Genomic DNA, 12,987 nt, shown 5'->3' with positions numbered 1-12,987 from the left:
TGTCTTTGACGATTATGTTTGAATGATTATATTAGAAATTTGGATGATTATATTAGAAATTTGAATGATTATTTCATTGTCTTTGAATGATTATATTAGAAATTTTGGAATGCTTATTTTGACGATTATGTTGAAATGGGACTTATTACAAAATGGCTACAAGTTGGTTTCATACAATTGTTTTTAGCTACTTGGAAGAGAAAAAAAAAAAAAAAAAAAAAAAACCGAACCGGGCCGAAACTGAACCGAACACAAACCGAAAGAAAACCGAACCGAACCGAACAGTAATTTCGGTTCGGTTTCCGGTTTTGGCAAAAAATCGAACCGAACCCACCCCTAAAAGGATTCTGGAGTCCACTAGATTTTGAAAGAAAACCGAAAAGGTTGTTTGATTAATTCTTAAATTGATGAATTACATTGGAAGCCAAACAACTTAAAAAGCATAAACACAGCCTTAGGGAAGCTCAAGGGTCTTAGGGAATTAAAATGACATGAATTCCAACAGAAATTGAAAAGTTCAACATTTATTACAAAGTTTATTTTGCAGTTTTGGACTTCTAAACAACCCCGGATGGCTAAAATTAATCATACATTGCAACAAAGTATTGAGTTTGAATTGGGATGTTGTGCTTTTTTCGAAAAGGTATCATCAGCTCAAAACGGAGCTCGTACGCCAAATATATGAATTCCCGCTGAGTCCCTTTGTCTTCCTTCAGTCCATTTCTCAAGCAACCAAAAAATCCCAACACAATATTCTTCTTCCTATTTTAACGCCATATTTGGTATTTGAGTGGAGATTTTCTCTAATGCGTCATTCCCTGTCAGTTTTAAAGCGCTCCATTTTTTTTACTTTTCTTCACAAAAATTCACCCCAATCTTGTCCTACATTATTGTCTACTGTAAATCATTTTGGTCATTCCGTGAAAAATTTGTCAATATATTCGTTAAATTATCACGTAAACGATCACGTGACCACCTTTTTAAGAAACCCCTCCACTTGAGGAGAATAGCACCGTAGCAGAATCAGTGCGTACTTACTCTGATTAATTAGTGTCCATTAACTAGAAGAAAAAACAAATATACCAAAAAAATAAACTAGAAAAAAGCGTCTGGTAGTTGGATTTGTTTTTGTTTTAGGCTCTTGCAAGCAATTGTTGACCCAAGTTTAATCATCAAAATTGCACATGTAATACGCATGTCACTTGAGTTTCAATCATCTTATAATTTAGTTTAATTTAAAGTACAGTATAAATTTACCCTTCATCATTTCATTTAGTACAAATTTATCGTTGTATATATCGTAAAAAAAGGTAGAGTATCAAATTATCAATTCTATAGATCTATACAATTAACTCGTTACTTTTCTCTCGCAACAAAAACAATATATTCATTGAAAGGATGGGAGGAAGCATTTGTTCCATCATAAACTATCCTAAATACATATCCGAACCATTCAACCAATAGCTATATTCACAATAATTTCAAAAAAATAAAAAAAATAAAAAAATAAAAATACACTTACTCGAAATAAATACAAAAAGAAAATGCAAAGTTTTGAGGTCTTAATAATTTACAAATACATATGAATTTGCAGTATAGTTACATTTTTTTGGGATATAATAGAATACATACACGATATTATGCATAGTGCAATCATAGTTTCGGTACAAAAGTTCTTCATTGCAGGCAAATTATTATGAGTTTCTGAACGCTACCAGTCACGAATTCCTTCTAGCACGATTACAATGAGCATCACCAATCTCTAAATAAATTTCTCTAGAATCCGTGAGTTGAGAGTATCTGGGGGTCAAAAAGTCTCCAACAGCAAGTTGGAGGACGTACGGACCTCGTTGAAACCGTTATCTCCCTTCTCCGACTTGATAATTTCCAAGACGTTCCCAAGAATGTTGCCTGCAAGCTCCTCTCCATCTTCGTGTATTAATTGACTGATCTGATTCAAGGAAACGACATTCTCTAAAATGACCTTGGCAAAGATAAGGCCAAGAAACTCTGGTGCTCTCGGGGCATCAATCACCGTATCCTCTAAGGTCGACAGAACAGTTTCAAACCTGGGCAGATAAAAGAAGAAATTAAATAATAGAAAAACGTGAAAATATAACTTTAGCCCTTCAAACTCAATTTTCTTCATATAAAACCCTACATAACTTTTTTACTCAAAGAAAACCCAATGACTAGGATCCACATAAGCAAATTCATTAACTTCATATTAATTCACACATTTTACATTTTTCACATGCCTAAAATACCCCTATTACATACTTGATGTAGACAATTAATTGTAAGGAAATAGTAAATGATTTTGCAACAAGAAAAAAAAAAGACATTAATGTTAAAAATTTATTGCATATTAATTTTTTAGAAAGGTTTTGAATTTTCATAAAACTATTCGATTTAGTTTTTTCACCCTACTCTTGAATACTTTTGAATTTATCCCTTTTTATTAATATATTAGAACATTGTATTTCATTATCTACATGCACATTAATTTACCTACAACAATTATACCATGGGTGTAATATAATATCTCTTTTTTACAATGATGCAAAATAATATACCAACAACAAAACGTGCCTAACATATGTACTAATTACATGGAAAATAATTTACCTATATTAAGAAGGAATGTAGTTCGATGCATAGTATTAAAAATATTATGTTACACCCATGTTTATAAAACAATAAAACGTGCCTAACATATCTAACAATACATGGAAAATAATTTACCTACAAGTTAGAGAAATGTTATTTGGTTGGGTGTAGCATAAATTTTTTTAATAATTGGAAAAATTAAATATAACTAGGTGTCGTGTAATTTTTTTTATATAATTAGAACAAATTAATTTACCTACATACTCTTTGAAATGTTCATTTCCAATGATGCAAAATGTTCATTACCTAACTACAAATTAATTTCCAATAATTTACCTACACCAATTATACCATGGGTGTAGGTACCAACAACTAAACTTGCCTAACATAAGTACTTGTACATGGAAAATAATTTACCTATAACAAAAGAAATGCAGTTTGATGTATAAAATCAACAATATTATGTTCCACTCATGTTTCTACAACAACAAAACGTGTCTAACATATATAACAATACATAGAAAATAATTTACCTACAAGTTAGAGGAATGTTATTTGATTCAAAATATATAATATAGGTGTAGTATTTTTTTTTTTTAAATAATTGGAACAAACTAATTTACCTACCAATTAACATGGATAAAATTGCTACAAAATATATCACGAAAAAAAAAAAAACTAATTTTCTAGTTTAACATAGATATGGTTAATGCAAACACTTTTTTCATTTTATTTCACTTTTTCTACTACTTTTAATTTGGCATAAATTTAGGAATTTGAAAAAGGGACCATAAAGTATGAGTGGCATGAGTGTAAATAAATTGCATTAATAGGTCAATAGTGTTACTATATGTTTGCAAATTTTAAATTAGGGCTTAAACTAGATCTTTAAAGATAGATGGGTTTTTATCTAGAAATAATGAATTGTAAGGGCCAAAATCTAAAGCACCCTAGAAAAACGCACAATACCCAGAAGACCGTCAGTTTCAATAACCAAATGCAGATGTAAACTTTCCCTTACCCTTTGATGAGCTGAGATTGACTCAAAGTTCCATCATGGGTCTTTGTAAGGTTGACTAGAAGCTTTGCCAAGAGATCTCTTTCAGCGTCCTTCCTCTCAAAAGAGTCTGTGACCCAAAGAGATATCATCGACGGATGGAAGCTTGGTGAGTTCAACTCTTTAATGCATAAAGCAGCCTCTTTCTCGTCTCGAGCACTGAAAATAGAAAGGAAAACAAAATCAAGGAAGAGCATATGAAAAATCTTAACAAGGGTTATCAGAAGTTGTATAATACATCAAACCATATATATCTAGAACGTAATCTAAAACGAGTTCTTGGAAAGCCAATGACTGAACATCAACTACCTTCTAGATATATATGGTTTCCAAGAACCTCGGTGGATCCCATATTCTGACACCAACTACATTTACGAGTCCGAACGAATTGTGCCTACCACTTTATAACATAGCAAACAAGTAATCGCACAAAAAAATCCATCACAACTAACTCAACTGCTTTACTTTGATTGTTTTATTCCTTTTCCATTCTGTACCACCCCCTGTGGGGTCCATTCAATGCCAGAGACAAACAATCCCGATTCTATTTATGCAACTTGAAGTCGACCAAACAAACTGGAGATGACCAACCATTGCTCCGAAGTCTTATTCATTCCCCAGGCTCAGAACACACATGCCCCACTTTCCTTTCAAGAATTGAACGCATAATCACATTAAGCAAATCATCGGAAGATTTTTTATATCACGCAGAGAATTATCACATCTGAAAGATGCATTGAACTAAGAAAATTACAAAAAATAATTAGAAGTCTAAAGCATGCATGAGACAAGAATTTCTTAACCCCAAAAAAAGAAGTAATGCGACAGGACTGCTGTCTCAAAAATAAGAATATACCTGTAAAATTCTCTAATTGCTGCCAAAGACATATCTCTAAGACGGTCTTCAGTCAACACATTTTCTGAAGGAACATTTTGTGCAGCATCTCTGTGCACTTCCTCAATATTTTTTGGTCCTTCAACTTTGCTCCTCTGCTGCCATTTATTCTTTCTCAAATCAATTGCATCCTTCAACATGAACCTAACCCTAGAAGATAATTTCATGTTATTCGATAAGCTTTTCATCCTTTCAAAATATGCATCCATGTGCTTCTTGGCTTTCGGATGATCAATCATCTCCCCAATTGTGCTCATTAGTATGCACAAAGCTTCAATATCTTCCTCATCTGGAGTCTGTTGCTGACCTAGCAACTTTTTAATGCATTTGTGCATAATTCTCTCCGTCAACATTTTCTTTTTGTATAGTTCCCCAATTAATCTAATGTTACCCAATGTTCGTCTTCGCGCTTTGATTCCTTTCTCCTCTTCTTCTTCTTCAGACTGTTTCACCTGACCCTCTTCATTGGCCTTATAGGCCTCCTTTTGCTCTCTTTCTCCCCTCTCAAATTCCTTCTGGCACTTGCACAAAAGCAATCTCTTAAAAGTTATCTTTTCATTGTCTTCACTGAAACCAGGCAACTCTCCGGCAAGATAAAAACAGAAGTTAGCATACATCTCACAGAAAGTAGGCTCCATAACAGCCTTGTCAAAGATCTGTGAAGTGACACCAGTTAGAGTCGTCACATTCTCTATATTGACAGCTTTCACTTGCTCGAATAGTTTTTCAAAATTTTGAGGAGTTAACTCGTTCAGTATAGCCTTTAACTGCCTTTGCTTGGCCTGCTCTTCCTCACTCACTTTACCCACTTCATATTTCCTGTCAGCTTTGTGCATCACCTGTAATGGAGCATGAGGAGAAGGCATCAAGCCCTTAGGTTGAAAATTCGTATCTCTCTGCCACCTGTCAGCATCAGAATTATTTCTTTGCATCCCTCCCTGATGATCAACAGAGTGAGCAGGCCCAGGCAGGATCCCTCTAACATGCTGCTGAACTGGTGTCGGTGCACGTGGATTCCTCAAAACACCAAAATTTGGTCCTTGGCCAGTTCGGAAATTGGCAGCACCTCCCTTATTCCATCTATCATAATCCATTATTCCACTCCCACGACGGTCAAGTCTTGCGGCCCCTCCTTGCCTATCAACAATTCTTCCCGGACTAGGGAGCGAATCATAATCAATGGAAGGAGCAGCATTCACATTAGCATCCAAGATCTCTGCTATATCAGACTTAATTTCAAAACCTTCTGGAAGCTCAGTAAATTGCTCAGAAAACTTCAACAGGAAATCTCTGGAATATTTCTTCGCCCCATGTTCATGTCCATCTTTGTCAGAATCATCCACTCCACAGACCTGCTCTCCAGTATCTGAGGTTTCCAGTTTTGGGGGAGAGATGTCAGCAGCGTCTTCCCAATCCTCTGGCTCAGCTTTAACCGGTGCATCTTTCTCTCTCCCTACAGCATCTTGCTGAGGAGCATCAGTAGCTACCTGCTTTGAAATTATACTGGTCATAATACTTTCAGTGTTTTCAATACCCTTCTTTTCTTCAGGGTTCTTGTATGCCCCATAAAGATCAGAGGTCACGTCAGCAGCACCTGTCTTAGAAACAATTTCTTTTCTTTTCTTCTCCAAAAGAATTTCTTTTCTTTTCTTCTTCCCCTTTGAAATAGTACTCTTAGTTCCACTCAGTCCAGGTGTATCTGGATGTATAATGTCGACAGGAGTTTTACGAGAGCCGCCAAACTTCCTACTCTGTTGCTGGGGGCATTGTGACGCCCTGCTGATCCCCAAGTTGCCCATCTGAGGTATCCGAGGAACCATTTGGGGGGTAAAAGTCAGGTTCTGGCCCTGATGAATAATTCCATGGGGCTGCATTGGATGGGGCAGCATCCCATTCATGAAACCAGGGCTTATAGACCCAACCTGAATGGCAACGCCCTTGGACGTATCTCCTGGGCCTAAAACCAACAGAAAATATTAATACCTGATTATTTGCACTTATCAATATATCATATCAGCACCTAGGTTGCACGGACACTGCGAAACCCTAAGTGTCGGACACTTTGACACTCCTACTCCTCCGGCCGACACGGTAAACGGTTGGACACGGTCAAGACACTGGTCAACGGGTTGGACACGCCGCGGACACGGGTTCAAGGCTGTTTTTGAAATATTGAAACATATGGGCATTCTCACTGTGGGGGTGGAGACACCGGTTGGAGGGTGGGCGGCTGGGGATGGGCGATGGTGGCTGGGATAATGGGATGGAAGCAGTGGCGGATCCAGGATTTCAAGATCGGGGGTACCAAGATAAAAGTTCATTAAAAAAAAAAAATTAGACTAGTTTGGTTCCATAGCACTATTTTTTATTAAATTTGGTTCATTGAATAATCAAAATTAATCAACCACATCAAGTGGCCAAGTGGTAAGGGCGCGGATTTCGGCTCTTAAAATACAAAAAACAGGAAGGTCCCGGGTTCAAGGCTCCAAGCTAGTGAGTCTGCTTGACTGTGACCATGTGAAAGCTGAAATGCCTTTGTGAGTATTCTCCTTTCTTCTTCTTTATAAGCACTGCTGCATACACATCCATGGAGGCAACAAACCTTTCCGCTGCACCTGTCCAATGCAACAAACCTTTCCGCTGCACCTGTCCAAATTGTTGGAGGGTCCTGGAGGTCGATCACAAGTGTTTCTTCGAGTTTCCAGAGGGTCTCGAGACCTTCCGGGTCCCTATATGGATCCGTCCATGGATGGAGGGCTGGTAGTATTTAAGCTAGGGACAATCAGCCTAAAAAAATTGTTTTGTTTATATTTATAAATATAAATGATGTTATTATTATTATTTTTTCATTTATTTGTTTTTCTTTCCATGTATGCCTAGTTAAACATAGAGGTAAGCATATCCATTTTAGAGGCTTTATCACGAAGAATCCTTATACATCCATGTTTGTCACATCCCGGCCCGGGCCCCCACCACAACCCGGGCCCGCTCCACCACCGTAGCACGATATTGTCCGCTTTGGGCTTACCATTCCCTCACGGTTTTGTTTCTGGGAACTCACACGAGAACTTCCCGATGGGTCACCCATCCTGGGAGTGCTCTCGTGCGCTACTCGCTTAACTTCGGAGTTCCCAGGGAACCCGAAGCCAGTGAGCTCCCAACAGGCCTCGTGCTAGGTAGGGATGGAAATATACATTTAAGGATCACCCCTGGGCGATGTGGAATGTCACAATCCACCCCCCTTAGGGGCCCGACGTCCTCGTCGGCACACACGCGACCAGGGTTAGGCTCTGATACCAATGTCACATCCCGGCCCGGGCCCCCACCACAACCCGGGCCCGCTGGGAACTCACACGAGAACTTCCCGATGGGTCACCCATCCTGGGAGTGCTCTCGTGCGCTACTCGCTTAACTTCGGAGTTCCCAGGGAACCCGAAGCCAGTGAGCTCCCAACAGGCCTCGTGCTAGGTAGGGATGGAAATATACATTTAAGGATCACCCCTGGGCGATGTGGGATGTCACAATCCACCCCCCTTAGGGGCCCGACGTCCTCGTCGGCACACACGCGACCAGGGTTAGGCTCTGATACCAATGTCACATCCCGGCCCGGGCCCCCACCACAACACGGGCCCGCTCCACCACCGTAGCACGATATTGTCCGCTTTGGGCTTACCATTCCCTCACGGTTTTGTTTCTGGGAACTCACACGAGAACTTCCCGATGGGTCACCCATCCTGGGAGTGCTCTCGTGCGCTACTCGCTTAACTTCGGAGTTCCCAGGGAACCCGAAGCCAGTGAGCTCCCAACAGGCCTCGTGCTAGGTAGGGATGGAAATATACATTTAAGGATCACCCCTGGGCGATGTGGGATCTCACAATGTTTAATTATAAATTTGAAGTATTATTTTTAATATATGTAATATATATTATATTTTAATTAACGTGTCCTATCTGTGTCCTATTGTTTTTAGTTTTGTCGTGTCGCATGTTGCCGAATCTATGTCCGTGCAACTTAGATCAGCACGTTAAACTCATTACTAAATCGCCTATTTGGGAGAAAACTGTCAAGAAAATCTAGCATTGACGTCATAACGTTGCTATATAACAGTGAAAATAATGCCTACAATCCCCAACATCGAGTGCAACAACATCCCCATGGTCCAGAGTGTGAACTTACGCTTTGCTGGTATAGTGGGTTTTCTTGTGTCAGAAGTCACGGAGACAGATTGAGAAGTCGGAGGCTTTGGAACAATTTGGGAGCTTCTCTGAGGGGCTGATGCCTCAGCTGTCTGGGGAGCTGTGCTTGCAATGGGCACATCAGAACCTCCTATATTAAATCAATCGCAGGAAAACATTGCCAAGAAATGAAAATCAAACAAAATGGGAAACACAGATTTTAATCTCAGATTCCCAAAACAATCACGATATTATCCAATAAATTTCTAGACTGATAGAACTGAAACTTCGAAATCTGTACCATGCAGTTGGGGCTGTGAATTATGAGCTCCATTTTGTACGTCGCCACGTTGTGCAGGAACCATACCGGAAACCTGAGGACTTACACTGGTTACACTTACAGTGGCGCCGGTGCCCTTAGGGTAAGCGGGTGAGTATCCCCGGTGCTGCTGATTAGAGCTTGCAGATCGCCCTGTTTTCCGGTACCGAGTCTCGTTCTTATCCGACGTTGATTGATTGAAGGACATATATTCCTACGATTAATTCCGAAATTTTTTGTTCCTAAATCTTCTCTGCAACCAAAAATGCAGATCCACAAACCCCAAATCAAATCAATCAAACCTAATTAACCGAAAATCGTACCGTAAAGCGAGTGCTTAAGAGAATTATTAGGGTTTGATTGGAGTACCTTGAGAGTGAGGAGAAAGAATTAAGGTTTTATTCAGAAACCATGAGAAAGTGCAGAGAGTGATATGAGAAAGTGCAGAGAGTGATATGAGCGTAAGTGACTTTAAATGATCGAAAAAGACTTGTAATCCTTCGTACCAAGTTTTTTTCTTTCCTTTTTCCTCACTAAGCAACCTCCTCGCTAAGCAAACTCACTAACCTAAGATAACGGATCCAGATCATCTCCGGACCCTTCTGTGGGGATCCATCGGGATGCTTGCTTTCATTCTGGCCGTTAGATGAGATCGTGCGGCCAGAGATTTATTTATTTATCCATCTCCTCTCTGCAAAACGAGGTCTTCTTCCTCTTTCCTTTCATCTTAAGACCTTACTTTCTCTGCTCTTCCTCCTCCTCCACCTTCCCCATAAATTCAACAATTCAAAGTTTATTTATTTATTTATTTCTAATTCTCCTACGTGATGGATAACCAAGATTCAAGGAAATTCTTGTTCTGTAATTTTTAAAGCTCTAACTAGCTCGGTTCTTGGGTTGTCAAAAATTATTGGACGAAATTTTCGATATTTTCTTCATTGATTGTTTACAAATTGAGAGAAAGACAGACAGAGACGAAGGAAATGAATCCAAATTTAAAGAAAGAAATGGGGGTTCCCAATTCTTTCCCACGCCCAATGAGATATGCCTTCAACTAGCAGTTGATTCAGGGCATGTCCCTTGGACTTGCTTCAAGGCGCCCGAGGACTTGTGCCTTCATTTCCTCTATGGGCTAGGGTGAATACTACCAGCGGATCTGGTGAATCCTTGAATAGTCGTCCCTCTGCTAACCAAAAAGAAGCCACTGATGCGGATAAAAAAAGACGGGGTGGAAGGTTCCCAGGAGAGATTTGGAGCATAGGGAAAAAAGACTTTTGGAAAGGATTTTTCCAAATAAAAAAACCCGTAATTTAGAAATTAAAATAAAGTTGCGCAGAGATGGAGATGGAGATGGAAAAGGAGAAGACAGCACCAGCGACAGAGAAATATGAGCAAAATATTGCAGAGACCGGTGCAAGTGTGTTATGAACCTAACAAAGAGAAGGGGAAGACTGAAGAGAGACAACCGGAACGGAAGGAGAGTATACCTGCCGACCTCGTTTTGCGAAGAGGAGTTTTAAAAAAACAATTAATCTGTGGCCGCACGATCTCATCCAACGGACATAATGAAATCGTCCGGTCGGATCCCCAGAGAAAGATCCGAAGATTAGCTGAATCCTATAATAACGACAAAAACATAAAAAGTTTATTCGTGCCTATTTAATTTTCTAGTGTCACCTCTTGGTACTGTGTAATAGTGTTCAATTTTATTTGTAAATGAGAGATGTTAGATTTGATTTTCGTTAAAAATGAATTTGAACTACATTATTATTAGCTCATTATGAGGCTTAGCCCACTTCCTCATCCTTTAATGAAGATAATATCATATGTTAAAAAAAAAAAAATTCTAGTATCATTGCTGCTTTGTATTACGATTTAATAATATTAATTTTCAGTTGTAAGTGAAAGTTTTTCTTTTCTATCAATTTGGTGCACGCACACTATTTGATCAATTTAATAAAAGTTCAACAATCAATTCGGTCAAAGGCTAACTTGATACAATTTTAATACCTTATAGTGTCAACTAACCAATGTAGTTCGTCAATACTTATCAATTTTATTGTTTAATTTTCTTTAGTTTTTTACTTTTTATATGTTTCTATGATTATTATTTTTTGTTTGTTTTGCTTTGTGATCAGTGGCGAAACCATAGAGGCACAAAGAGGTGCAGCCGCATCTCTATCGTCTGAAATTGACCCTAAAAGCGAGAATTTGCACCCTAATTTCTCTGAACTTGCACGAAATAGACACAGAACGTTGCTGCTGCACTGTGCGAGGCTTTTCTGCCGGTACTATCGGCAAAAATTCGCCTCATCGATATAAGTGAATATCCGTTTAATATTGGTACTATTGGCGAATATTGAAGAAATAAGTCAAAATATTGGCCTTTCCGGTGCGAGCAACGATTGTTGCAAAAGTAGCGGTTCAAAAAACGTCGCGAGAAAGAATAAGCATGCAGTTCTTGGGTTTACTTCTGTAAGTTGAAATGTATAGTTTTAATTTTGTTGTGGCTAACAATGAAACTATAGCTGCAAGCACTTCTGATTTTTTTTTCTTCTTTTTTGTTCTTTTCTTTTTTTTTTTCAAATATTATAAACAAAAAAAAAAAAAAATCAACCTCAAACATGCCGTTCAGATAAGAAAAAAAAACCATAAAGTTTACGTTAAGATGAAATTATTAATCAAACCATTCTTAAAATTTTCTTTCTAGTTCAGAGTTTCATAAAAAATAGAAAGTAACTCACATTATATAAGAAATGTATTTTTCTTTTTAGTAGCATCGTTTGTATTAAAGAAATGCGCACCTTATATATTTTCATAAAAGAAACTCAATTTCATATACATGTGTAAAACATGGTATATAATGCAATATAATAAGATACATATTACTTAGCTTATATACCAAATGTCGTTCATATACAAATATTTTCTCAAAATATTCGTCGATATATTTGTAAGTTACGCTATCGGTATTTTCACAAAAATTGATATCTAAAACCTTGGATATTGTGAAAACACCAATGCGAAATAAAATGGAAGATCAATGGATGAGTAATAGTATGGTTGTTTACATTGAGAGATGTGTTTTTGCTTTTATTGATAATGAGCCTATTATGCGACGCTTTCATGACATAAAACCTTATCGACATCAATGTATTAATCAATTATGAATGACATTAACATTATTTACTATCTAAAAGGATATTTTTGTCTAAATTTTTTTGGGACATCTAACCCTTTTAAATTTTGCCCTCTCCGGACAACTCTTGGCTTCGCCACTGTTTGTGGTAGTGTTCATGCAGTGATATCTTTTGATGAAGCTTTTGTGTCTTGATATTTATGTTTGTGTTTCGGATGGACCATTTTGAGTTGTCCATTGTATCTTATTATTGTGTTTTACTAAAGCATTTTAGCCTAACAAAAAAGATGTACACATCTCTACCTTAGTGCATCAATCCCATGTGTCATTTTGTTTACCGCGTGTCGATAATTTTCTATTATATGCACAGGTCGTCTAATGAGTTTTGTTCTTGTTTACCGCTTCTCTTATGAAAATTTACTTATGTTAATTCATTCTTTTTCAATTACTAACTAGTCAATTTCTTAAAAAATTATATTGTTCATTGTTAGTTTCAATTTCTTTTACCTTTTAATCTTTATCTTCGTCTTTAGGAGATGTATTCTATTGAGTGTTTGAAGGATTTGAAAAAGAATTATAAATCCATGAAGTTTAATGGGGTTTCATAGACTTCATGTGAGTTTTAGGTGAATTCATTCAAAATCTTAGGGGAGAGAGGCCTAATTTCCTAATGCCTAAAAAACATTATAAAATTCTTCACTCTTTAAGATACTTTAAAATCAAATCCTTATTGAATACACATCGAGTTTTATGAACTACTTTAAAATCTTGAAGAATACACCCGGATTTATG

General features: G+C 37.7%; 1 protein-coding gene across 1 annotated transcript; it reads right to left on the bottom strand.

Annotated features, from left to right (window-relative positions):
- Positions 1-1,560: 1,560 nt before the first annotated feature.
- Positions 1,561-9,417, bottom strand: LOC125471534 (eukaryotic translation initiation factor 4G-like). The gene is made up of 5 exons (XM_048572046.1): positions 9,039-9,417; positions 8,739-8,888; positions 4,524-6,519; positions 3,632-3,826; positions 1,561-2,069 (listed from the first exon to the last, which is right to left on the bottom strand). Exons 1-5 carry the CDS (start codon positions 9,262-9,264, stop codon positions 1,808-1,810), a joined length of 2,829 nt encoding a protein of 942 aa, XP_048428003.1. The 5' UTR covers positions 9,265-9,417; the 3' UTR covers positions 1,561-1,807.
- Between the last annotated feature and the right edge of the window lie 3,570 nt (positions 9,418-12,987).

The sequence above is a fragment of a genome, unplaced genomic scaffold, assembly GCF_019419815.1.
Source record: "Pyrus x bretschneideri cultivar Hongxiangsu unplaced genomic scaffold, Pyrus_bretschneideri_v1 Contig109, whole genome shotgun sequence".
NCBI classification, from domain to species: Eukaryota; Viridiplantae; Streptophyta; class Magnoliopsida; order Rosales; family Rosaceae; genus Pyrus; species Pyrus x bretschneideri.
Note: the sequence above shows the minus strand (reverse complement) of the source record. Positions and strands in the feature narration are given on the sequence as shown.